The 22,787-nt window shown below is 40.9% G+C and overlaps 1 protein-coding gene across 1 annotated transcript in view; it reads left to right on the top strand.

Annotated features, from left to right (window-relative positions):
• The window catches only part of LOC126252639 (probable flavin-containing monoamine oxidase A), a 290,057-nt gene that overhangs the window by 164,158 nt on the left and 103,112 nt on the right, over nucleotides 1–22,787 (top strand). Inside the window, exons 4-5 of the mRNA XM_049953542.1 lie at nucleotides 9,488–9,603; nucleotides 9,734–9,867. Coding sequence (XP_049809499.1) covers nucleotides 9,488–9,603; nucleotides 9,734–9,867 — 250 coding nt within the window. The remainder of the gene's footprint in view (nucleotides 1–9,487; nucleotides 9,604–9,733; nucleotides 9,868–22,787) is intronic.

The raw sequence follows: 22,787 nt of genomic DNA, 5'->3' as shown, positions 1-22,787 counted from the left end.
AAAATGTAGTATCCTATGACTATAATATCAGACAGTCACTGCTGGAATTGGCCAACTCATACAAATCGCTGGGTGTAACACTTTTAGTAATATGAAATGGAATGATCACATAGGCTCAGTTGTGGGTAAAGGAGTTGGTATACTTTGGTTTGTTGATAGAATACTGTGGAAGTGCAATCAGTCTACAAAGGAGATTGCAAAATCACTCATGAGATTGGTCTAGAATATTGCTCAAGTGTGTGGGACCTGTACCAGATAGGACTGTTGTGGTCTTCAGTCCAGAGACTGGTTTGATGCATCTCTCCATGCTACTCTATCCTGTGCAAGTTTCTTCATCTCCAAGTAAATACTGCAACCTAAATCCTTCTGAATCTGCTTAGTGTATTCATCTCTTGGTCTCCCTCTAAGATTTTTACCCTCCACACTGCCCTCCAGTACTAAATTGGTGATCCCTCAATGCCTCAGAACATGTCCTACCAACTGATCCCTTCTTCTAGTCAAGTTGTGCTACAAATTACTCTTTTCCCCAACTCTATTCAGGACCTCCTTGTTAGTTATGTGATCTACCCATCTAATCTTCAGCATTCTTCTGTAGCACCACATTTTGAAAGCTTCTCTTCTTGTCTAAACTATTTATCATCCATGTTTCACTTCCATACAGGGCTACACTCCGTACAAACACTTTTTGAAAGGACCTCTGACACTTAAATCTATACTCAAAGTTAACAAATTTCTCTTCTTCAGAAACGCTTTCCTTGCCATTGCCAGTCTACATTTTATATTCTCTCTACTTCAACCATCGTCAGTTATTTTGCTTCCCAAATAACAAAACTCATTTACTCCTTTAAGTGTTTCACTTCCTAATGTAATACCCTCAACATCACCTGATTTAATTTGATTACATTCCATTATCCTCATTTTGCTTTTGTTGATGTTCATCTTATATCCTCCTTTCAAGACACTGTCCATTGAGTTCAACTGCTCTTCGGGGTCCATTGCTGTTTCCAACAGAATTTCAATGTAATCAAAAAACCTCAAAGTTTTTATTCCTTCTCCAAAGAGTTTAATTCCTACCCCAAACTTTTCTTATTTTTTCCTTTACTGCTTGCTCAATACACAGATTGAATAGCATCCGGGAGAGGCTACAACCCTGTCTCACTCCCTTCCCAACCACTGCTTATAACTGACATCTGGTTTCTGTACAAACTTTTAGCAGCCTTTTGCTCCCTGTATTTTACCCCTGCCACCTTCAGAATTTCAAAGAGAGTATTCCAGTCAACATTGTCAAAAGCTTCCTCTAAGTCTACAAAAGCTAGAAATGTAGGTTTTCCTTTCCTTAATCTATCTTCTAAGATAAGTTGTAGGGTCAGTATTGCCTCACATGTTCCAACATGTTCCAAACTGATCTTCCCTGAGGTCAGCTTCTATCAGTTTTTCCATTCGCCTGTAAAGAATTCGTATTAGTATTTTGTAGCCGTGACTTACTAAACTAATCATCTGCCTATGGCAATGTCTCAGAATTTAAAACCTGGTCCTACACGTCTCTCTTACCATTGTATAATCTATCTGAAACCTTCCAGTGTCTCCAGACCTCTTCCATGTATACAACCTTGTTTCACGATTCTTAAACCAAGTGTTAGCTATGGTTAAGTTACTCTCTTTGCAAAATTCTACCAGGCAGCTTCCTCTTTCATTCTTTACACCCATTCCATATTCACCTACTATTTTTCCTTCTCTTCCTTTTCCTACAATCATATTCCAGTCCCACATGACTATTAAATTTTTCTCTCTCTTCGCTATCTGAATAATTTCTTTTTTCTCATCATACATTTCTTCAATCTCTTCATCATTTGTGGAGCTAGTTGGCATATAAACTTTTACTACTGTGGTAGATGTGGGCTTGGTGACTATCTTGGCTACAATAATGTGTTCACTGTGCTATTCATAGTAAATTACTCATGCTCCAATTTTTTTATTCATTATTAAGCCTACTCCTGTACTACCCCGATTTGATGTTGTATTTATAACCCTGTATTCACCTGACCAGAAGTCTTGTTCTTCCTGCCACCAAACTTCACTAATTCCCACTATATCTAACTTTAACCTAGCCATTCCCGTTTTTAAATTTTCTAACCTACCTACTCAATTAAGGGATCTGACATTCCATGCTCCAATCCATAGAATGCCAGCTTTGTTTCTCCTGATAATGACATCCTCCTGAGTAGTTCCCACCTGGAGCTCCGACTATTTTACCTTTGGAATATTTTACCCAAGAGGACACCATCATCAATTAATGATATAGTAAAGCTGCATGCTCTCGGGAGAAATTTTGGCTGTAGTTTTCCCTTGCTTGCAGCCGTTCACAGTACCAGCACAGCAACACCATTTTGGTTAATGTTACAAGGCCAGATCAGTCAATCATCCAGACTGTTGTCCCTGCAACTACTGAAAATGCTGCCTCCCCTCTTCAGTAACCACACATTTGTCTGGCCTCTCAAAACATTCCCCCCTGTGTGGTTGCACCTATGGTACAGCTATCTATATTGTTAAGGCACACAAGCCTTCCCACCAATGGCAAGGTCCATTTTTCATGGAAAGGGGGGGGGGAGAGAGGGGGGGGGGAGACCAGATAGGACTAACAGGGGATATTAAATGTAGGTAGAGAAGGACAGCATGAATGGCCATAGGTTTTTTTAGTCAATGGGAGAATGTCACAGAGGCAATGAAGGAACTGAACTGGAAGACTGTTTAAGATAGATGTAAACTATCCCGAGAAAGTCTCTCAACAAAATTCCTATGTATCACTCACATAGGGATTCTGAGTATAAGATTAGACTAATTACTTCGTGCACAGAGGTATTCAAACAATCATTCTTCATGCACTCTGTAATGAATTGAATGGAAAGAAACCCTAATAATTGGTACAATGGGATGTACCCTCTGCCATGTACCCCACAGCGGTTTGTAGAGTACAGATGTAGATGTAGACGCAGGTGTGGAAGTGGACCTCTCGATAAACTCGTCACTTCCATTCAGTTACTGCTTTATTTGCTGCTACTCACAACTATTCTTTGCTGACCAATAATTACTATAAATATAACTACCTCATTATTATCATTACCATTTGGATAATTATTATTATCATCAGCCTCTCTTGTGTTACTCACTTCACTACCTATGTAAAAAGTTTTCTCATTATACAGATCTGTTTTCCCCAACAAAAATTTATAATCATTATCCCCAGAACATATTTCATTATCAACACTGAACTGCTGAACGCCATCAGTAAATAAATGTGCTTGCACAAGCTCTTCACTCATGCAGTTAGCAAAATAATTTCACTTCATTAGCGGTCAATGTAACTGTCCATCCATATAACATTATCTGCAGGCAGAGACACCATCACTTAAAATGCCTGATACAGAAACTATAGTGTGCCCATAAATTCCATCAACCATGTTATCCACAGTCCATACTGCCTCCATATAAATAATCTCAATTACTAAAGCATATACCTCCATCTATATCTCCATCCACTTTTACATTAATGATAGGCACTTTTCCTGTCACCAGTCACCTCAATAACCTCAATAACTGGAGCATATGCCTCCATGTATGTATCCATCCACAAAAAAACATCAACACCAGGCCATATTGCCTCCACACAAGTGAAAGTTTTTACCACTGGATGTCTGCATCACAGAATACCCCACATTTCCAGACACTGTATAGATGTATGTTACTTATCTTACTGTTCATCATCTAACTTTCATATTAATTGCAACAAACATTACCTCATTAGCATTCAGTCTGCCGCTCACAGTTCCTCCCACAAAAACAACATTATCTGCAGCTATATTCTACACATTGCAAACCAACAAAACCACGTGATACAGGACTACTGCCTGATCACCAAAAAGGTCTCATACAGGAACCACATCCTGCTCACACTCAAAAACATGTGATGCAGAAACCCCTATCTGCCCACTAAAAACGTCTGGTTTGGGAACCACTGCCTACTTATGAGTAATCTCAGCCACATCACTGGAGCATGCAACATCTCCACCTACAAAAATACAAGATTCAGGTTCTATTGCCTCCACAGAATTATCACTGACTTTCACTGAAGCAAATTCCATTGCACTTAATTCAGTACCACTACTGAAAATATCTGATACAGGAACATCTACCTGCTCACAATCTCAAATGCATTTTCAACCTGATTCCTTAAATTGCTAGCTGAGCACTTATCACTGCAGATTCTGGGTCATCATTGCCAGCCACAACCTCTTCATTCACTTCAGTTATAGCCTTCCCCATTTCAACATTACCAGCATCACATTTCTGCCCACTGTTTCCCCTTTTAATTCTGTCCCAACTGCATCAACTTCTTATGACAGTTTCTGTTCTTTACATTACAGCTCACTTGTATCCTTCCTGATTTAACATCCAATCTCCAATTTTCGAGCTTACCTTTCAAAATTATCTGTTCTCCATATTTTACGCCATTTTTTATTATATCAGTCAAGACAACTGTAAATTTCTCAAATATGACATTAACTCTTGTTTTAAAATTACCTGAAACATGCATCAAAAGACCTTTGTTTGCCTTTCCATGTACCTGTGAGCTCACAGGCTCACACTAGCCATGGACTTGTGAATATTGGGTGATGTTCTACTTTCCTTATCCATCTCTGTGGGTATCAAGAATACTGAAAATCACAAAAATGACATGCCTGCTACAACACTTAACATACTTATGACTACAACTCTGCTGATGATGATGACTACTGCTGTTGTTGGCTGCTCTAATGTGATGTGGCACACTGCCACAGTACATTGCAGTACAGTGTATGACTCAGCGGCAAGCAGGGCTAACAATTCCCTGTTGACTCTTTGCCGCATCTCCCTGCCGGTGGCTGTTCAGCGATCGCTACACCACTTGGCACTCAGCAAAACATTTCTTGCAGATGGCTGAACTGGCTTTACACGAATCCTGTGCTGCCTACTGACTCAAGTCACTGTTAACTGTCCTGGACCAAGCCCATATATGTGACAATATAGGTAAAGATGTTCCTTTATTAACTCTTGTTGATCCTGGACAAGACCAACTTATGTGACTATATGGATAGGAATGGAATTTAGAATTTTTTCACCTTTCAACATTTTAAATCTTGTTGGTGTAATTATGTACATTAAAGCTAAGAGACATGAAATGCATGAAAATTTCAGTGAGACATTGTTACACATAATGTGAAAATTATGTATGCAGAAAAAGCTTTTAATCAGTGATTTAATGTAACTTAGTATGACAGTAGCCAGAACTTTGTCACTTAAATCTGATTCCTCATACCCTTTTATGGTGTAATATGCTTCCTTCTTAAACCACTCTGCTAGAACAATCTTAAATGTACTACAGAGAACAGAATGGGCAGCTTTTGGGAGTCTATTGGAAAATATGGATCCTAGATATTTGTGGCTGTTTTGAACCTTAGCTAGCCTACTGTAGGTAATATCCATTGAGTGTCCAGTTCTTGTATCATGTTCATGTACAGACATCCTAAGGTTACAATTATATAAATTCTCATTAACACTGAGAAGACAACTTTACATATAGAGGCTAGGGGCTGTCATAATATTGAGCTCTTTGAAGTGATCTTTATGAGATTCTCTTGGGGAAAATACATCTGATAACCATTTTTTGCCACTTGAATATGATTTTTGAGCCAGGGCAGTTACCCCATAGATGAGTTCCATTTTTTGTGTAACTTGCCAAGCTGAGTTTCTGATCTATGTGAAAACCTAACAGTTTGATTATTTTTTTCTATTCATTGGAGAAACTCAAATTGAAAACAATGTGTTCAGTTTTATTGTTTGTAATTTGCCTGGAACCAGTTAGTGCATCAATCCATTGCTACACTTAGCTCACATCTCCTCTGGTTCATCACCTTGTGTGGTTAGAGTTGTATCATCTGTGTACAATACTGCCTGACACAGCAAGAATGAGGGTAAATTGTTTATACATACAGTGAACAGGAATGATCCCATTACCGAGTCCTGTGGAATGCCTTTTGTAACAGGTAATGACTCTGACCTTTGGTTGTTTACAGTTACCATGTGCTAGGTGTTGCTTAGGTATGACTCAATACGGTGAAGATCATTCTCTCCAGCTTCATAGTACTAGAGCTTTTTGATAAGTATACTGTGTGAGACAGTATCAAAAGCTTTCCTCAAATCTAGAAGAGCCACACAGGTTGTTTTCTCAGTCCCAAAAGAATCATATATTTTTGTGATGGTAGTCTCCACTCTTTGACACTGGAAGGATGAGGTCTGACACCGTGTTGTGAAGAGCTAAGTAGGTTATTTTGCTCATAGTGCTGGTTCATCTGTTTGTGCATACAATATTCTAGAATTTTTTATATGATTGGTATGGGTGAGATGGAACATAGTTATCAGGGGATGATTTATAACCTTTCTTATGAATAAGTGTTCAAATAGTAATTTTAGGCAATCTGGGAAGATTCCTGTATGCAGTATTTGGTTAATGGTTTTGGTTAGTGGCAGTAAAATTTCTTTCTTTATATTTTTATTACATAATTTGAAAGTCCATAGAAATCTTCTGCTCTTGGGCTGCTAAGTTTGGCAGTTGCTTCAGTAATCTGTCTATAGGATACAAGAGACTAGCAGAAGTTGTCACCTTGCATACTATCTAGAGCTGGAAGCAAAACTACAGTTTTATTTGCATCTTCAATGAGATTTTTATTTGAGCCAGAACTGTTAAAGTATGTATTTAAGGTGTTTGGTTGACTTGGAATGTTGTACTTATTTTCAGAGATTACCTCAGTTTTAATAACTTTTCTAAGCTGTTTTTCACTTATGTGTCAAATTGAAGCCAGTGGCTTTCCTCTTGGCTGCTCTAATTTCTGATCTGTATGCACTTGGCACTCCTGTGTAAGTTTCCTTCTCAGCTTGACTGTATTGCAATCTACATATATATCTATACTCTGAAAACCACTGTGAGGTGCATGGCAGAGCACACCTCAATTTCTTCCCTAATTTTGCACAGGTGTTGCATTTACCATTTTCTCAATTCTTGAGGTTTATTACCCCAGTTCTGCTTTGTGTGGTTTTTGCAATATTTGGGACAACATGAGTCAACGTTTTCTACTAATAATTCTAAAAATTTTTGTTTCTGCTGTTCACAGACAAGGCCAACATAAGTGACTTTATGGGTAAATAATTAACGAAAGATGAATAGAGAAGCTAAAATTTGTTGCTTCCACTAAGTAACTACATCAACACAAATAATAAATTGAAAATCATACAACCACTGTTTATAGGGCTTCTGAAATGTGTAATGTGATTTTTGAATTTGTATATGCTGTTGCTTTAACCCTAAAAAATTCAGTCACAAATTCAAATAAATGCATGCGGAAATTTTGCGGTGAAAATAATGTTTACTACTTACCTTAAATATGGGGTCACATTTTGGGGAAATTCTAAAACAGCTAATATGACCATCAGACTGCAAAAAATGGTATTAGAATCATGTTTGGATGCAAACCTAGAGGATCATGTAAAGCTCCATTTAAGATTTCTGGTATTCCTTCTCTCAGACAAAATAAAAAATTACATATGACCAAAAACATCACATCCTTGTGCCAGAATGGAACCTACCACATGGGAATTAAACTTACCAAAAACATAAAAACAAATACTGATGTCAAAATCTCTGGAAAATCTTTAAAGTGATATTTGCAGAATCACTGCTTTTACTCTGTTGAAGAATATATAGATGTATGAAGTGTATTATGTACATATTTGAATGGATATTTTCCTGTTCATTCCTGTACACTTTCTTCCACCTTGTAGCTAACAACTGTTGTGCCCCCACCTCACCCTTCCCCATTTCTTCCCTTATTTGGACATGCTCCTCACTGACCTCACCTAATCCAGTTACATCAGCTGCCCCCTCCCTTCGCAGATATCCTCTCACCAACCTACACTCCAGTCTTTTATCATCTTTTTATTTATTTTTATTCATATTTTCAGTTTGATCTTATACCATTTTCATGTTGATTTTATTTTGTTTTCACTATTACCCCAACTTACTCTGGGTTTATCTTTCCTGACCATCTTTCATCCATTTCACCTTAGTTGTGTTTTTTGTGATATTGCTCATATTTGGATGCATTTTTCATCCTTCACTATAGATCTTGCTCCTTTCATCTGTGCCAATAAAGAAAAATTTCTCTATCCCCAGGCAGAACGCACCTACACATACTGTTCCTGCTCATGGAATCCCACCCCAAATGGCCTAACCATGAAATTACCCATCTCCATCTACAATCCCTCCTTCTACAATGATCTCCTTATGTTCAAATTCCATTAGTCTATAGACCTTACCAAAATAGTCCTGCAAAACCTTATAAATCAGTCCCAAACTTCCTTGCACGAACTCCACTCCATCCATAAAATCTTCCTGCTCTGCAATCCCAAATTCCTACATTCCATCTATAAAACTGAAACCCGTGCCTTCCAGCTATTCACCTCATATAACTATCACTGTCCACAACTACCATTACAAGAACCTTCATCAAACCTGTGCCCACATCCTTGCATAGCTGTCAGACCTGCCTTATAGACATACTACATTTGCCACACCTCCAGAACTCCCTCCCATCATGCTAAAGAACCCAGCGCCTAAACACGCATAATCCCCCTGCCCTCTGCCTTTGCTAGTCTCTGTCCTCCAGCTGCCTACCCCCGTCCCTGCTCCCACTACAGTGCTACTCATGCCTTCTATCGTGTCAACACACCTGCATGGTCCTTCCCCCTTCTCTCTACCTCCCCCCCTTCCCCTCCATCCCCGTCTGTCCCACTCTCCCACCAGCACAGCCTCCCTGCACTGCACCTAACAGCTCTGTCCTGTCCCTGTACCACATCCCTGTACACCAGCACTAGCACTAGCATCTTCCGCAACATTTACCCTAGTAGCCCTTGCCCTTCCCAACCCATGCCTCCTCTGTACCCCCACTGTCCATCTCAGCAAAGATGGCTGCTTACACGAGACACAGTTGTGGTCGGGCGTAGTGCCCAGAGACAACAGAGGCCATGCTTGTGTGAGTTGTGCTTGTGTAAATGTGTGTGAGTTTTCAATGTCTCATGAAAGTCATAGTCTGATAGTGAATACATCTAGCGTTCAGTTTCATTGTGCCTGTCTGCAGCCAATTGTCTGCTCTATGTGGTAAATAGTAATCTATCCTTTCCATATTGCTGGTATTCCATCCTGTGTTTTCCATAGCTTAAATGTATTAGGTGTATTATTTGAAATTTTAAATATGTGTGCATATAAACCACTTTCACCTCTAAACATGTAAAAAGACCCCTCCAACGCCTAATACATAAGCTGCTTTTATAGAATATAGAAGCTATAAAAATACAGTACTATGCAATACTGTACAATTATGCATCCTCTTGGTTTTAGGGGCTGAATCTTCTCAGATTTCGGCATTATATTTTATATCATTTGTAAATGGAAAACAAGGATTTATAAACAAGCTGAAACTGATATTCCCAGGGGATGACACCCAAAGAATTATGGTAAAAATGCTTTTGTTGAATGTCTCATTCATCATTATCTTCCTATTTGTGAAATATAATTGCAAAATGTGCATTAATGTTGTTTCTTATTCTACCTAACATGTCTTTCATTAAAGCAAATTTGTTCAAGAATGGTGCACATTATATATCAATGAGGCTTGCTGAGGAAATTGGAGATTCTTTGGAACTGGGTGATAACGTTATAGAAGTAGTTCAGCTTGATGAAACAGTTGACATTATGACAGCAAGTCAAAAATTATATCGGTAAGAAAGTATCTGTGTACCATAATTTATGAACATAGAATATATTTATATCATATCAATGAGCACAACCTTTTTAGTCAACATACACATTTCTAAATTGTTTTCTACAAGAAACTGACACTATTTGTATTTAGTCTCATATAAAAACCCAGGGATTATAAGAGGAATGAAAAAATCATGAGCATGGAAATTATGTGAAATAATTAGGAGATGAAAAGAAATTGGAAGGAAAAGGAAAGAGATAGGACTGACTTAATATTGCAAGAAATACTGAGCCATTGTAAGGATTAAATGATTAAAAAGTAGTTATGATGGGTTTGTCACTTACAAAGGCATGTTAAAGCTACTTTCAGCTTCCCCCTGGGGAAAGATCCATGTGTCCCTGATGACTGTGTCTAGTGTGTGGTGGATGATCAAATGTGACATCCTTTTCCAAAATGTTTGTATATCATGTAACTGAGGCAAAACCTGGGAGTCAGCTCAGTATTTACTTGAAACCTAAAGCCTAAAAACCATGTTCAGGATGGCCAGAACGCTGGCTTCTGCTGTTAATCTGTGTGGTGGATTCAGTCCAGGCCAAGTGCACCTCTCCGTATCCCAGAAACAAGCCCTTTAATGTGTTTAACTATCTAGGTGGGTCTGTGGGATGAATAAAATCACTAAAATCCAAGTCTCTCTATGTATGGGAACTATTCTATTGCATAGGTAGTATGCCACTATCATAATGTACATTTTCATGCAGGCTGAAATTTACTATTATAAGAACCCTTGTCAAGAAAGAAGTAATTACTCAACAGACTTGATGCTAGCCACTTCCTCAAAGGTACTGGAAAAGATCAAGTATGCATAAAGAGAACACGCCTATCCAGGAATAAGATACTTAGTCTCTCCATAGAAAAAGCCATTTTTCAAGTCACTAACCAGATTATACGAAAATTAAACACTCTAACAAAATATTGCTAGCTGATATTTTTTGTAACTTGTTAAAAATATTTGAAGAGTGAAAATGGAAAACATTCTCAGTGACATTTTTCAAAAAATGTGTTTGCAGTGATACTGAGTTCTTGGAGCTCTGTTGCATATCCCTAGACTTGATACAGGTGCCAAACCATGCAGAAAGTCTTTCAGACATGGTGCATGGTCTTCATGCCAAGCTGTGCTTCCCTCTGGAGTTCCAAAAGTTAAGAGATATGGCAAGTGGTTTCTGTTGACTACAGTTCTACCAGTTAAAAACCTAATGCTGTGTTTCTGTACATGTATTATCACAAATAAAATGTAGTGCCTCAGTATTAATGGCACTTGGAACAAAAACTTTCTACTATTTTGTTGAAAACTGTCATTTTTGAGATCATAGTTGTGTATAAAATGCAAATTGATACTTGCAAAGAAGAAACCACCAACCAGCCACCCTCAGTAATGCTGTTTATTTACATGAACAGTGCTGTTACAATTTTCAAACCATCTCCAGACTGCTGTTCACATTTACATGTATATTACATTTGTTGTTGAGTACATTAGATGGTGAGACAAAAACAGCAAAGGGAAACATTCCATGTGGGAAAAATCTATCTAAAAACAAAGATTCTGTAACTTACCAAACGAAAGCATTGGTACGTTGATAGAAACAATAACAAACACAAACACACACACAAATTTCAAGCTTTCGCAACCCACGGTTGCTTCATCAGGAAAGAGGGAAGGGGAGGGAAAGACGAAAGGATGTGGATTTTAAGGGAGATGGTAAGGAGTCATTCCAATTCCAATCCCAGACATATGTCTGCTTGTGTCTGTTATGTGCAGATGGATATGTGTGTGTGTGGGCGAGTGTATACCTGTCCCTTTTTCCCCCCAAGGTAAGTCTTTCCACTCCCGGGATTGGAATGACTCCTTATCCTCTCCCTTAAAACCCACATCCTTGAAATTTGTGTGTGTGTTAGTGTTTGTTATTGTTTCTATCAACATACCAACGCTTTCATTTGGTAAGTTACAGAATCTTTGTTTTTTATATATAATAAATCATGAATGGGCATCTGAAGATGATTCAGTCACTTCACAACCAGTAACAGTGCTATGTATTTATGTAAATAAATAGCATTATTAACAGTGGCTATTTTTCTGCCTTGCAAGAAGCAACTTGTAACAACTTTCTCATTGACACTTCAAATAAGTTAGTTACCTGGTAGGCACTTATAATGTTCTGAATAAAGTTGAAGTAACACTGTTCACGTTACGTCGCACTTCACTTAGCGTAGACCGGGACTGTGTCCTAGGCATGCCCGATGTTGACTGACTGGGCACAGCCCATGTTGCCGGAGTTGTTGTTGTGGTTCTTGTTGTTACACCAGCAGAGGTCGTGTCCGAATTCTCGTGTGCCCTCTGGTGGACGGGACTCTACTTGCGGCAACTACCGTCCGTGACGCGCCGTGCCAATGTGCGCCTCCCGCGATCTTTCTGGTGGCTACTACACTCCTCCTCCTTCGGGGGGTGAAGCCACTGTGATCCACTGCGTCAGAAGGTGGAGCATCGGGCAGGGGCAATGACCTCCACATCCATTGGATGGCCGGAGTCGAGGGGATCTGCCAACCCTCGAGCCGGAACCTTTGAATACGGCTGGAAGTGACCCACACGAAGAGGCCCCCGTCATCCCACAACCGGAGCCCGGGACAGAACGGGCGACAAGCTGTCGAACTCCGGATCCTGGTCCACGTCGGGAGGGGCAAGACCCAGTGGCGGGGACGAAGGGGAAGGGACGACCACAGGTGAACTAGCCCCCTGAGAAACCAGGCCTGCTAGGGGGGCTGGCTCTCGCTGGGGCATCTCGAAAGATGGCGATGCCGGTGCTGGAGCTACTGGAGGCTGCCAAGGCTGAGAACCATCGAAGTGCGGCAGAGTCACAGCGGGGAGAGGAGGTAACGTCCCCTGTGAAACCAATACAGGTGCCGGCAATGGGGAAGCCGGTGTCCGAGAGGTCGGAGGGTGGGTGCCCGAACGTGGACGTAGCTGATTTTGGTGACGACGTACCACCCGATCCCCCGCCTGCAAGGTATAGAGCCGGTGGCCATTTCGGTGCAGGACCACCGCCGGTATCCAATGTGGACTGCGACCGAACCCCCGGGCCCAGACCAACATACCCAGTGGAAAGCCAGGTACTCCGTTGTGTGAAGACTGGCACGGACCAGGCCGGAGGAGGTGCAGCAGAGTCCTAGGTTGACGCCCATGGAGGAGCTCTGCGGGGCTGCGTTCTCCCATTGGTGTGGTCCGCTATGCCGTCAAGAAAAACGTCAATGCTTCCTCTGCAGGAAATTCGTGCACATACTTTTTCATCTGCATCTTAAATGTGCGCACCATGCGCTCGGCTTCCCCATTCGATTGTGGATGGAAGGGGGGAGAGCAAACGTGCCGAATACCGAAGCGTCTACAAAAATCCTGGAAGGTCTGCGAAATAAACTGCGGTCCATTGTCCGAGACCAGGGTGATTGGCAGACCTTCCACAGAAAAGATTTTTGCTAGTGCCTGGATTGCAACGTCTGAAGTGGTTGAGGAGCAGCGAACCACATATGGGAATCGCGAATAAGCATCAATGACAATGAGGCAAAAGCCATTGAGAAACGGGCCCGCAAAATCAATGTGAACACGTTCCCATGCTTGGGTTGCCGTGAAGAGAACGCTGCCCTGGGAGATGCTTGTTGGCTCACACACTGGGAACAGGCGGCCACCAAGTGCTCAATTTCTCTGTCAATAGTGGGCCAGTACACATGTCTGCAAGCCAAGGTTTTAGTACGGGAAACACCCCAGTGCCCCGCATGTAATAACGTGAGGACCTCCCTGCGTAAACTTGCAGGAACAACCACGCGAGGAGCTGTATCATCGGTAGCCAGAAGGAGAACTCCTTCCAAGACCGAGAGGCGGTCTCGTAGAAGAAAATAATTACGAAGAGGGTCCGAGGCCCGGCCCGGAGGGCGGGATGACCACCCCTGCTGAATGAGGTGAACTACTTGCTGGAGAACCGGGTCAGCCGCCGTTTCCCTGGCGACTTGAGAACTAGCGATCGGGAAGCCATCAACCGCTTGGCGGGACGCCACATCCAATTGAAAACACATAATCTCCTCTCGATCGAACGTAGGATCCGGGCCCACCGGAAGACGGGAAAGAGCATCGGCGTTGGCATGCTGTCCTGTAGGGCAAAAATGAATGTCATAATGGTACTTAGAGAGGAACAAGGCCCAGCGCTGTAGTCTGTGGGCCGCCCTATCCGGAATCTGAGAGGCGGGGCCAAATAACAATATTAACGGCTTATGGTCAGTGATTAACTGAAACTTCGTGCCATACAAGAGAGGGTGAAACTTGGTAACAGCGTAGACATTGGCAAAAGCCTCTTTTTCCACCTTGGAGTAATGGGCCTGCGCGGGACTAAGCGTTTTCGACGCAAACGCCAGTGGTTGCTCGGAACCATCGGCGTTGCGATGGGCAAGGACCGCCCCCACCCCATACTGCAAAGCATCTGTAGCCAGGACCAACAGCTTATGGGGATCAAAAGTAGCCAAACAAGGGGCTGACGTGAGGAGGCCCTTCAACGAGGTGAACGCTCGCTCGCATGCAGGCAACCAATCAAAAGGAACACCCTTGTGCAGAAGGCAGTACAGGGGGTGGGCTATAGTGGAAGCCCTGGGAATGAACCGGTGGTAATAGGCTATCTTGCCCAAAAAAGCTTGTAACTCTTTCAGTGAAGTGGGCCGAGGAAGGTTGACGATACCTTGGACCAAACTTCCTAGTGGCTGGATGCCATGCCGAGATATGGTGTAGCCCAAATACTCAATGGACGGTTGGAAGAAGGTTGACTTATGCAGGTTGCAACGCAAGCCCACAGACCTGAATTTGAGAAAGAGGGTGCGAAGGTTGTGCAAGTGTTCCTTCGTGCTGCGGCCTGTGACAATTATGTCATCCAGGTAATTAATACAATGAGGGATTGTCTACGTGACATGCTCAAGATAACGCTGGAATATCGCTGGGGCACTGGATATTCCAAAGGCCAACCGATGGTATTGTAAAGGCCAAACTGGGTGTTGACGACCGCCAGTCATTTGGAGTCCTCATCAAGTGGTATCTGATGATAAGCCTCCGAAAGATCGATTTTAGAAAAATATTGGCCTGATATTTAGAAAAATATCAGCACGAGGCAAAGGATAGGTGTCCACCACCAATTGGGAATTAATGGTGGCCTTGAAATCGCCACAAAGACGTAATTTTCCTGAGGGCTTCTTGACAATAACGAGACTGAGGGCGGAGAGCCAAGGGGATCTGCCTCGCGCATAGAAAACGCGGGCGAGCCGACACCTTCAACGTTAAGTGAGCTTCAAAATCGGAAACATGCACCAGGCCCTCCTCAAAAATATCTGGAAAGTCTGAGATCAAAGATTCCAATGAGGGATAGGGAACGTCTTCGGAGACCAACTGTATGGTGTCAGCGATAGAAAAACCGAAAGCTTGAAAGGCATCCAGGCCAAAAAGGTTACCGGAGCTCGCATCACTGACAACAATAAAAGTAATAGGCCGAGTGACTGATTTGTAAGTCACGTTGGTAGTGAATTGACCCAGCAGGGGAATGAACTGTTTACCATAACCGCGTAGACGCCGGTAAACTGGCGCCAACGGGGGCGATCCAAGGTCAGAATAAGTTTGTGCATTCAACAACGAAACTGCCGCGCCCGTATCTACTTGCAGTTGTAACCGGCGCAACCGAACCGACACCTCGATAAAGAGTTTGCGTGCCGATGCATCGGGAGCCTGGCCCGATGAAACTTCCTGAATGTCAACGTCCATGTCCTCTGTACTTGCTTCCTTCGATTCTTTTGAGGCTGAGCGGCAAACTTTAGCAATGTGACCTTTTTTATTACATTTGCGACAAATGGCCCAACGCTGGGGGCACTCTGACCAGTCATGATGTATATAGCACGACGCACAGGACGGCAACAGGGGCCGGCGACCGGAATTCTGTTTACGCGCCGTGCGGGAGCGGCCGTAACGGCCGGATTGTATCGCTCGCATGTCGTCCACCCCGGACACAGTGGACGCGGCCGCGCCGCCCTGAACCTCCGTGACGTCGCACCACGCTTCCAGCTGTTGACCTGCGGCGTGAGAGACTTCATACGACTGAGCAATGGACAGGACTTCCTCGAGGGAAGGGTCTTCTAACTGCAGGGCCCGTTGCCGGACCTCCCTATCAGGGGCCGAACGAACAATGACGTCGCGTACCATAATGTGGGCGTACGACTCTCGCGACTGCTCCGTGACAAAATGACACTTGTGACTAAGACCGTGCAGGGTAGCAGCCCACGCCCAGTAAGACTGATGGGGCTGTTTCTTGCATTGATAGAACTCGACCCTAGCCGCCACAACATGCGTGCGGCGGCGATAATATGAAGACAGCAATGAACACAATGCGTCAAAAGACAAGGACGAGGGTTCCTGCAACGGCGCTAGCTGCCGCAAAACTTGATACAGCGAGGGAGATATCCAAGACAAGAAGAGAGCACGACATACCTCCGCATTGGCAACATGAAAGGCCTGGAAATGCTGCCGAAGGCGATGTTCATATGCGTCCCAATCCTCCGCCGTCTCGTCATACAGGGGAAAGGGAGGAGGGAACTGCGCCGGAGCAGACGGCGTGGAGAGCAACGCCGGAAGCACTTGTTTCATGGTGGCCATGAGCTCCGTCTGCTGCGCCACCAAAACCCGTACCAAATCCCCCATGCCGTGGAGAAGCTGCGAAATCGGAAGAACGACACAGCACGCGAAAGAACGACCCTACTCGTCGCCAATTATGAAGTAACACTGTTCACGTTACGTCGCACTTCACTTAACATAGACCGGGACTGTCTCCTAGGCATGACCGATGTTGACTGACTGGGCACGGCCCGTGCTACTGGAGTTGTTGTTGTGGTTCTTGTTGTTACGCAGGCAGAGGTCGCGTCCGAATTCTCGCGTGCCCTCTGGTGGACGGGACTCTACTTGCGGCAACTACCGTCCGTGACGCGCTGTGCCAATGTGTGCCTCCCGTGATCTTTCTGGTGGCTACTACAAAAGTATTTAGTTTCTAATTTATCTCACTATTTTTTTGTGGTGATGCAATGAGCAGCATAGTTCTGTGCTATCAGAATATCTTCTCAACTTTTTTGGATACAAATCAGTTATCTACAAACAGAGATAAATTAATTTTTCATTCCCGTGACAAATGTCAGATTTGGCACTTTGAATGTTTTCCATTTCCAGTCTTCTGTTGACTGTGCAGTTCACAAGAAAAACTTAATTATGGTACCAGAGATCTTGCCAGTAGCTCACTTTTATCCTATTCAACCAAAAGAATTCTGTGTGTCACTTTAAAGAAACCCAGGGAGCATACGCAATGAAACACAATCTTTAGAATGAAGGAACATAGATGTTAGATTAGATTAGATTAGATTAATACTAGTTCCATGGATCATGAATACGATATTTTGTAATAATGTGGAACGAGTCAAATTTTCCAATACATGACAAAATTAAGTTAATTTAACAACATACTTAAGTTAATATAACAACTTTTTTATTTTTTGTTTTTTTTAAATTTTTTTATTAATTTTTATTTTTTATTTTTATTTATTTATTTATTTATTTATTTTCTTAATTTATATCTAAAACTTCCTCTATGGAGTAGAAGGAGTTGTCATTCAGAAATTCTTTTAATTTCTTCTTAAATACTTGTTGGTTATCTGTCAGACTTTTGATACTATTTGGTAAGTGACCAAAGACTTTAGTGGCAGTATAATTCACCCCTTTCTGTGCCGAAGTTAGATTTAATCTTGAATAGTGAAGATCATCCTTTCTCCTAGTATTGTAGTTATGCACACTGCTATTACTTTTGAATTGGGTTTGGTTGTTAATAACAAATTTCATAAGAGAGTATATATACTGAGAAGCTACTGTGAATATCCCTAGATCCTTAAATAAATGTCTACAGGATGATCTTGGGTGGACTCCAGCTATTATTCTGATTACACGCTTTTGTGCAATAAATACTTTATCCCTCAGTGATGAATTACCCCAAAATATGATTCCATATGAAAGCAATGAGTGAAAATAGGCGTAGTAAGCTAATTTACTAAGATGTTTATCACCAAAATTTGCAATGACCCTTATTGCATAAGTAGCTGAACTCAAACGTTTCAGCAGATCATCAATGTGTTTCTTCCAATTTAATCTCTCATCAATGGACACAGCTAAAATTTGGAATATTCTACCTTAGCTATATGCTTCTGATTAAGGTCTATATTTATTAATGGCATCATACCATTCACTGTACGGAACTGTATGTACTGTGTCTTATCAAAATTCAGTGAGAGTCCGTTTACAAGGAACCACTTAGTAATTTTCTGAAAGACAGTATTGACAATTTCATCAGTTAATTCTTGTTTGTCAGGTGTGATTACTATACTTGTATTATCAGCAAAGAGAACTAACTTTGCCTCTTCATGAATATAGAATGGTAAGTCATTAATATATATTAAGAACAACAAAGGACCCAAGACTGACCCTTGTGGAACCCCATTCTTGATAGTTCCTCAGTTTGAGGAATGTGCTGATCTTTGCATATTATGAGAACTGCTTATTTCAACTTTCTGCACTCTTCCAGTTAGGTACGAATTAAACCATTTGTGCACTGTCCCACTCATGCCACAATACTTGAGCTTGTCTAGCAGAATTTCATGATTTACACAATCAAAAGCCTTTGAGAGATCACAAAAAATCCCAATGGGTGGTGTTCGGTTATTCAGATCATTCAAAATTTTATTGGTGGAAGCATATATGGCATTTTCTGTTGAAAAACCTTTCTGGAAACCAAACTGACATTTTGTTAGTACTTCATTTTTACAGATATGTGAAGCTACTCTTGAATACATTACTTTCTCAAAGATTTTGGATAAAGCTGTTAGAAGGGAGATTGGACTGTAATTGTTGACATCAGATCTATCCCCCTTTTTATGCAAAGGTATAACAATAGCCTATTTCAGTCTATCAGGGAAAATGCCCTGTTCCAGAGAGCTATTACACAGGTGGCTGAGAATCTTACTTATCTGTTGAGAACAAGCTTTTAGTATTTTGCTGGAAATGCCATCAATTCCATGTGAGTTTTTGTTTTTAAGAAAGTTTACTATTTTCCTAATTTCAGAGGGAGAAGTGGGTGAAATTTCAATTGTATCAAATTGCATAGGTATGGCCTCTTCCATTAACAGCCTAGCATCTTCTAATGAACACCTGGATCCTACTATATCCACAACATTTAGAAAATGATTATTAAAAATATTTTCAACTTCTGACTTTTTGTTCGTTAAGTTTTCATTCAATTTGATGGTAATACTGTCTTCCTGTGCTCTTGGTTGACCTGTTTCTCTTTTAATAATATTCCAAATTGTTTTAATTTTATTATCAGAGTTGCTGATTTCAGACATGATACACATACTTCTGGATTTTTTTAATAACAGTAGTTTTTATAATGTTTGATAGTTTCTGGGTCACTACTCTTTCTTGCTGTAAGATACATTTCCCTTTTTACAGTTACAAGATATTTTTATACCCTTAGTAAGCCATGGTTTATTACATGATTTCTTAAGAGTATATTTAACTATTTAACTAGTTTTCAAATGCATTTACAAAAGTGTCATGAAATAAATTATATTTTAAATTGGCATCAGGTTCACGGTACACCTCATCCCAGTCTAACTGCTGTAGGCTTTCCCTGAAATTTGCAATTGTTAAATCATTGACTGAACGTATTACTTTGGAGGACTGTTTAGTATTGCTGAATGGAGCTATGTCATATATTGTAACTAGCTGTGCACCATGATCAGAAAGACCATTCTCAACAGGCTGAGCATTTATCTGGTTAAACTTATCTTGGTCTATAAAGAAGTTATCTATCAGTGAGCTGCTATCCTTTACTACCCGAGTAGGAAAATCAATAACAGGTGTCAAATTGAAAGAACCGAGTAATACTTCAAGGTCATTTTTCCTATTACCCTCTTTCAGAGAGTCTACATTGAAGTCCCCACAGATAATAATTTGCTTCCCCCTGTCTGACAGATAGCACAACAAGGAGTCCAAATTTTTCAGAAATAGATGAAAATTTCCTGATGGGGACCTATATACAGTTACAATTATAAATGTGCCTTTATTTAATTTAAGATGTACTATAGGAACCAATATTAGGTCCACTCTTGTTATATATAAGTGAGCTGCTTTAATATACACTTAAAAAAGGATGCACCACAAAGGAATTGCCTGAATGGGACAGAGATCAAAGTACATGTAGAGACAAATAAATGATTACAATTTCAGAAAAATTAGATGATTTATTCAAGGGAAACTGTTTCACAAACTAAGCAAGTCAATAATGCATTGGTCCACCACTGGCCCTGATGCAAGCAGTTATTTGGCTTGGCATTGATTCATAGAGTTGTTTGATGTCCTCCTGAGGTTGCATTAGATTGTCAAAATCCCAAACTGTTGGGGTTCTGCCCATAATGCTCCAAACATTCTCAATTGGGAAGATATCCGGTGACTTACTCACCAAGGTAGGGTTTGGCAAGCATGAAGACAAAAAGTAGAAACTCTTGCCATGTCCATGAGGGCATTATCTTTCTAAAATATAAGCACAGGTTAGCTTGACATGAAGGGCAACAAAATGGGGTGTAGAATCTTGTTGATGATGTACCACTGTGCTGTAAGGGAGCCACGGGTAACAAACAAAGGGGTCCTGCTATGAAAATAAATGGCATGCCATCACTCCTGCAGGCCATGTGGTGGGTGACAAACAGGTTGGTATCCCACCACTGTCCGGGACCTCTCCTGACACATCCTTTCTCTACAGTCTCATTGACTGGAGTAGCATTGTCTTCAGTGATGAATTACACTTCATACTGAGCCCCGATGACTAGCAAAGACTTGTCTGGAGATGCTCCGGACAGCAGTGGGATACAACCTAACCAAAACTTGCCATATGGCCTGACAACCAGGAGTGATGATCTGGGGTGCCCTTTATTTTCATAGCAGGACTCCTCTGGTTGTCATCCATAGCTCCCCTAGAGTACAGTGGTATGTCGACGATATTCTACCTTCCATTTTGTTGCCCTTCATGGCAAGCCATCCTGGCCTTACATTTCAGCCCACCCACACATGATGAGAATTTTTACTGCGTGTCTTTGTAGTTGCCAAATCTTACCTTGGCCACCAAGGTCACCAGATCTCACCCAATTGAAAACGTTTGGGGTATTATTGGCAGGTCCCTCCAACCAGCTTAGGATTTTGACATTCTTAACACCAGTTGAATAGAATTTGGCACAGTATCCCTCAGGAGGACATCTAAAAACTCTATCAGTCAATAGCAAGCTGAATAACTGCTTACATAAGGGCCAGAGGTGGGCCAATGTGTTGTTGACTTACTCAGTTTGCGAAGTTCTTTCTCTTGAATAAATTATCCAATTTTTCTGGAATTCTGATCATTTATTTATCAGTACATGTATATCACATCTGCTGATTTCCTTTGTAGTGGTACATGTATATCACATCTGCTGATTTCCTTTGTAGTGCATCATTTTTTGCTCTTAGTGTGTATCTAAGAAGCTGAAATAGCTCTCTTTGCTGATGATGCTGACTTCATAATCAAGCCTAATGGAGAAACTACAAAACTTAAAAATGTATATGAAGTATTCCTGAAAATGATTAACTAGTTTTCTGCAAAGGGACAATAAAACACACTAAATGTTACAAATAATTCATAATGCAAATCATAAATGAAACAGAATATAAACAGAATATAAATATGAATGTAGTGTATTATTTTTAACACATGGCCATGGAAAAACGTGAAAAGACTTTTCAAATAACACAGTAAATGCTATGAAACAGTTATTGTTAAGTCAGGAGCAACAGTGAAAAATGTTACTGATGTCAATCTACATGACAAAATGTGAACAAAAAAATTGATGTGTATTGTGGATGTAACACTCTGTCCAACCATCCTGATTTAGATTTTCCATAGTTTTCTTAAGTAACTTCAGGCAAGTTCTGGAGTGCTCCTTTAGCAAGACCATCAGGACCTGTTGTATTATCTTAAAGCATACTTATGTATATTTTTGACCTATTTATTTTCATTGTTTTATGATGAAAAATCATTTATCATTGTAAAATGATCCCTGAATGAACGAATGAATAAAATAAAAAAAAACTAAACAAATGTGGCTAAAAATAAGACAGGTAACTGCCTAGCAGAACTAAAGTTTCCAGAATATAATAATCAACATAACACACAGTCATGACGTTAAAATATAGATATGACTTAATGTATCACTTATGCATGACTAAAGAAATATGGAAAATGAACTTTAAAATAAAACAGATGTGTCCTTTGTTTGGCAGATGCAGCATCCTAGATATAGGCAAACTGAACAGGTGCAAGCATACCCGACACTGAATGCATCTAAATTATGATGGAAAGTACTTTATATGTAGAAAAGATAAATGAAACCTTTGCACAGAGAGAGCAGATAGCATAATTCCATGCGATGGAGCAAATTCATCAGCAGCAGAAATAATAGCATCACCAGTATCATCAAAAACAACAGTTCCATCAGTATCAGAACCAGCAGCTCAAACACCACTACACATAGCAGAAGCAGTGGCTCTTCCTACACACACAGAAAAGGGAGACAAAATATTTCATTATGATTCACACCAGAATAGCAGTCCAAGCCATGTGGAACATCTCTCTAATGTATTCAAATTGAGTCTCCAGTGCCCAAAAGCAGAACTAACAACTCATGTGCAGAGAAAAAATATCATATTTATGTAAAAGTGAACCAGACTCAAAGTCTATATTCTATGAAAAT

Source organism: Schistocerca nitens, chromosome 4 (genome assembly GCF_023898315.1).
Source record: "Schistocerca nitens isolate TAMUIC-IGC-003100 chromosome 4, iqSchNite1.1, whole genome shotgun sequence".
NCBI lineage: Eukaryota > Metazoa > Arthropoda > Insecta > Orthoptera > Acrididae > Schistocerca > Schistocerca nitens.
The sequence above is the reverse complement of the archived record's forward strand: the minus strand, read 5'-3'. Positions and strand labels throughout refer to the sequence as shown.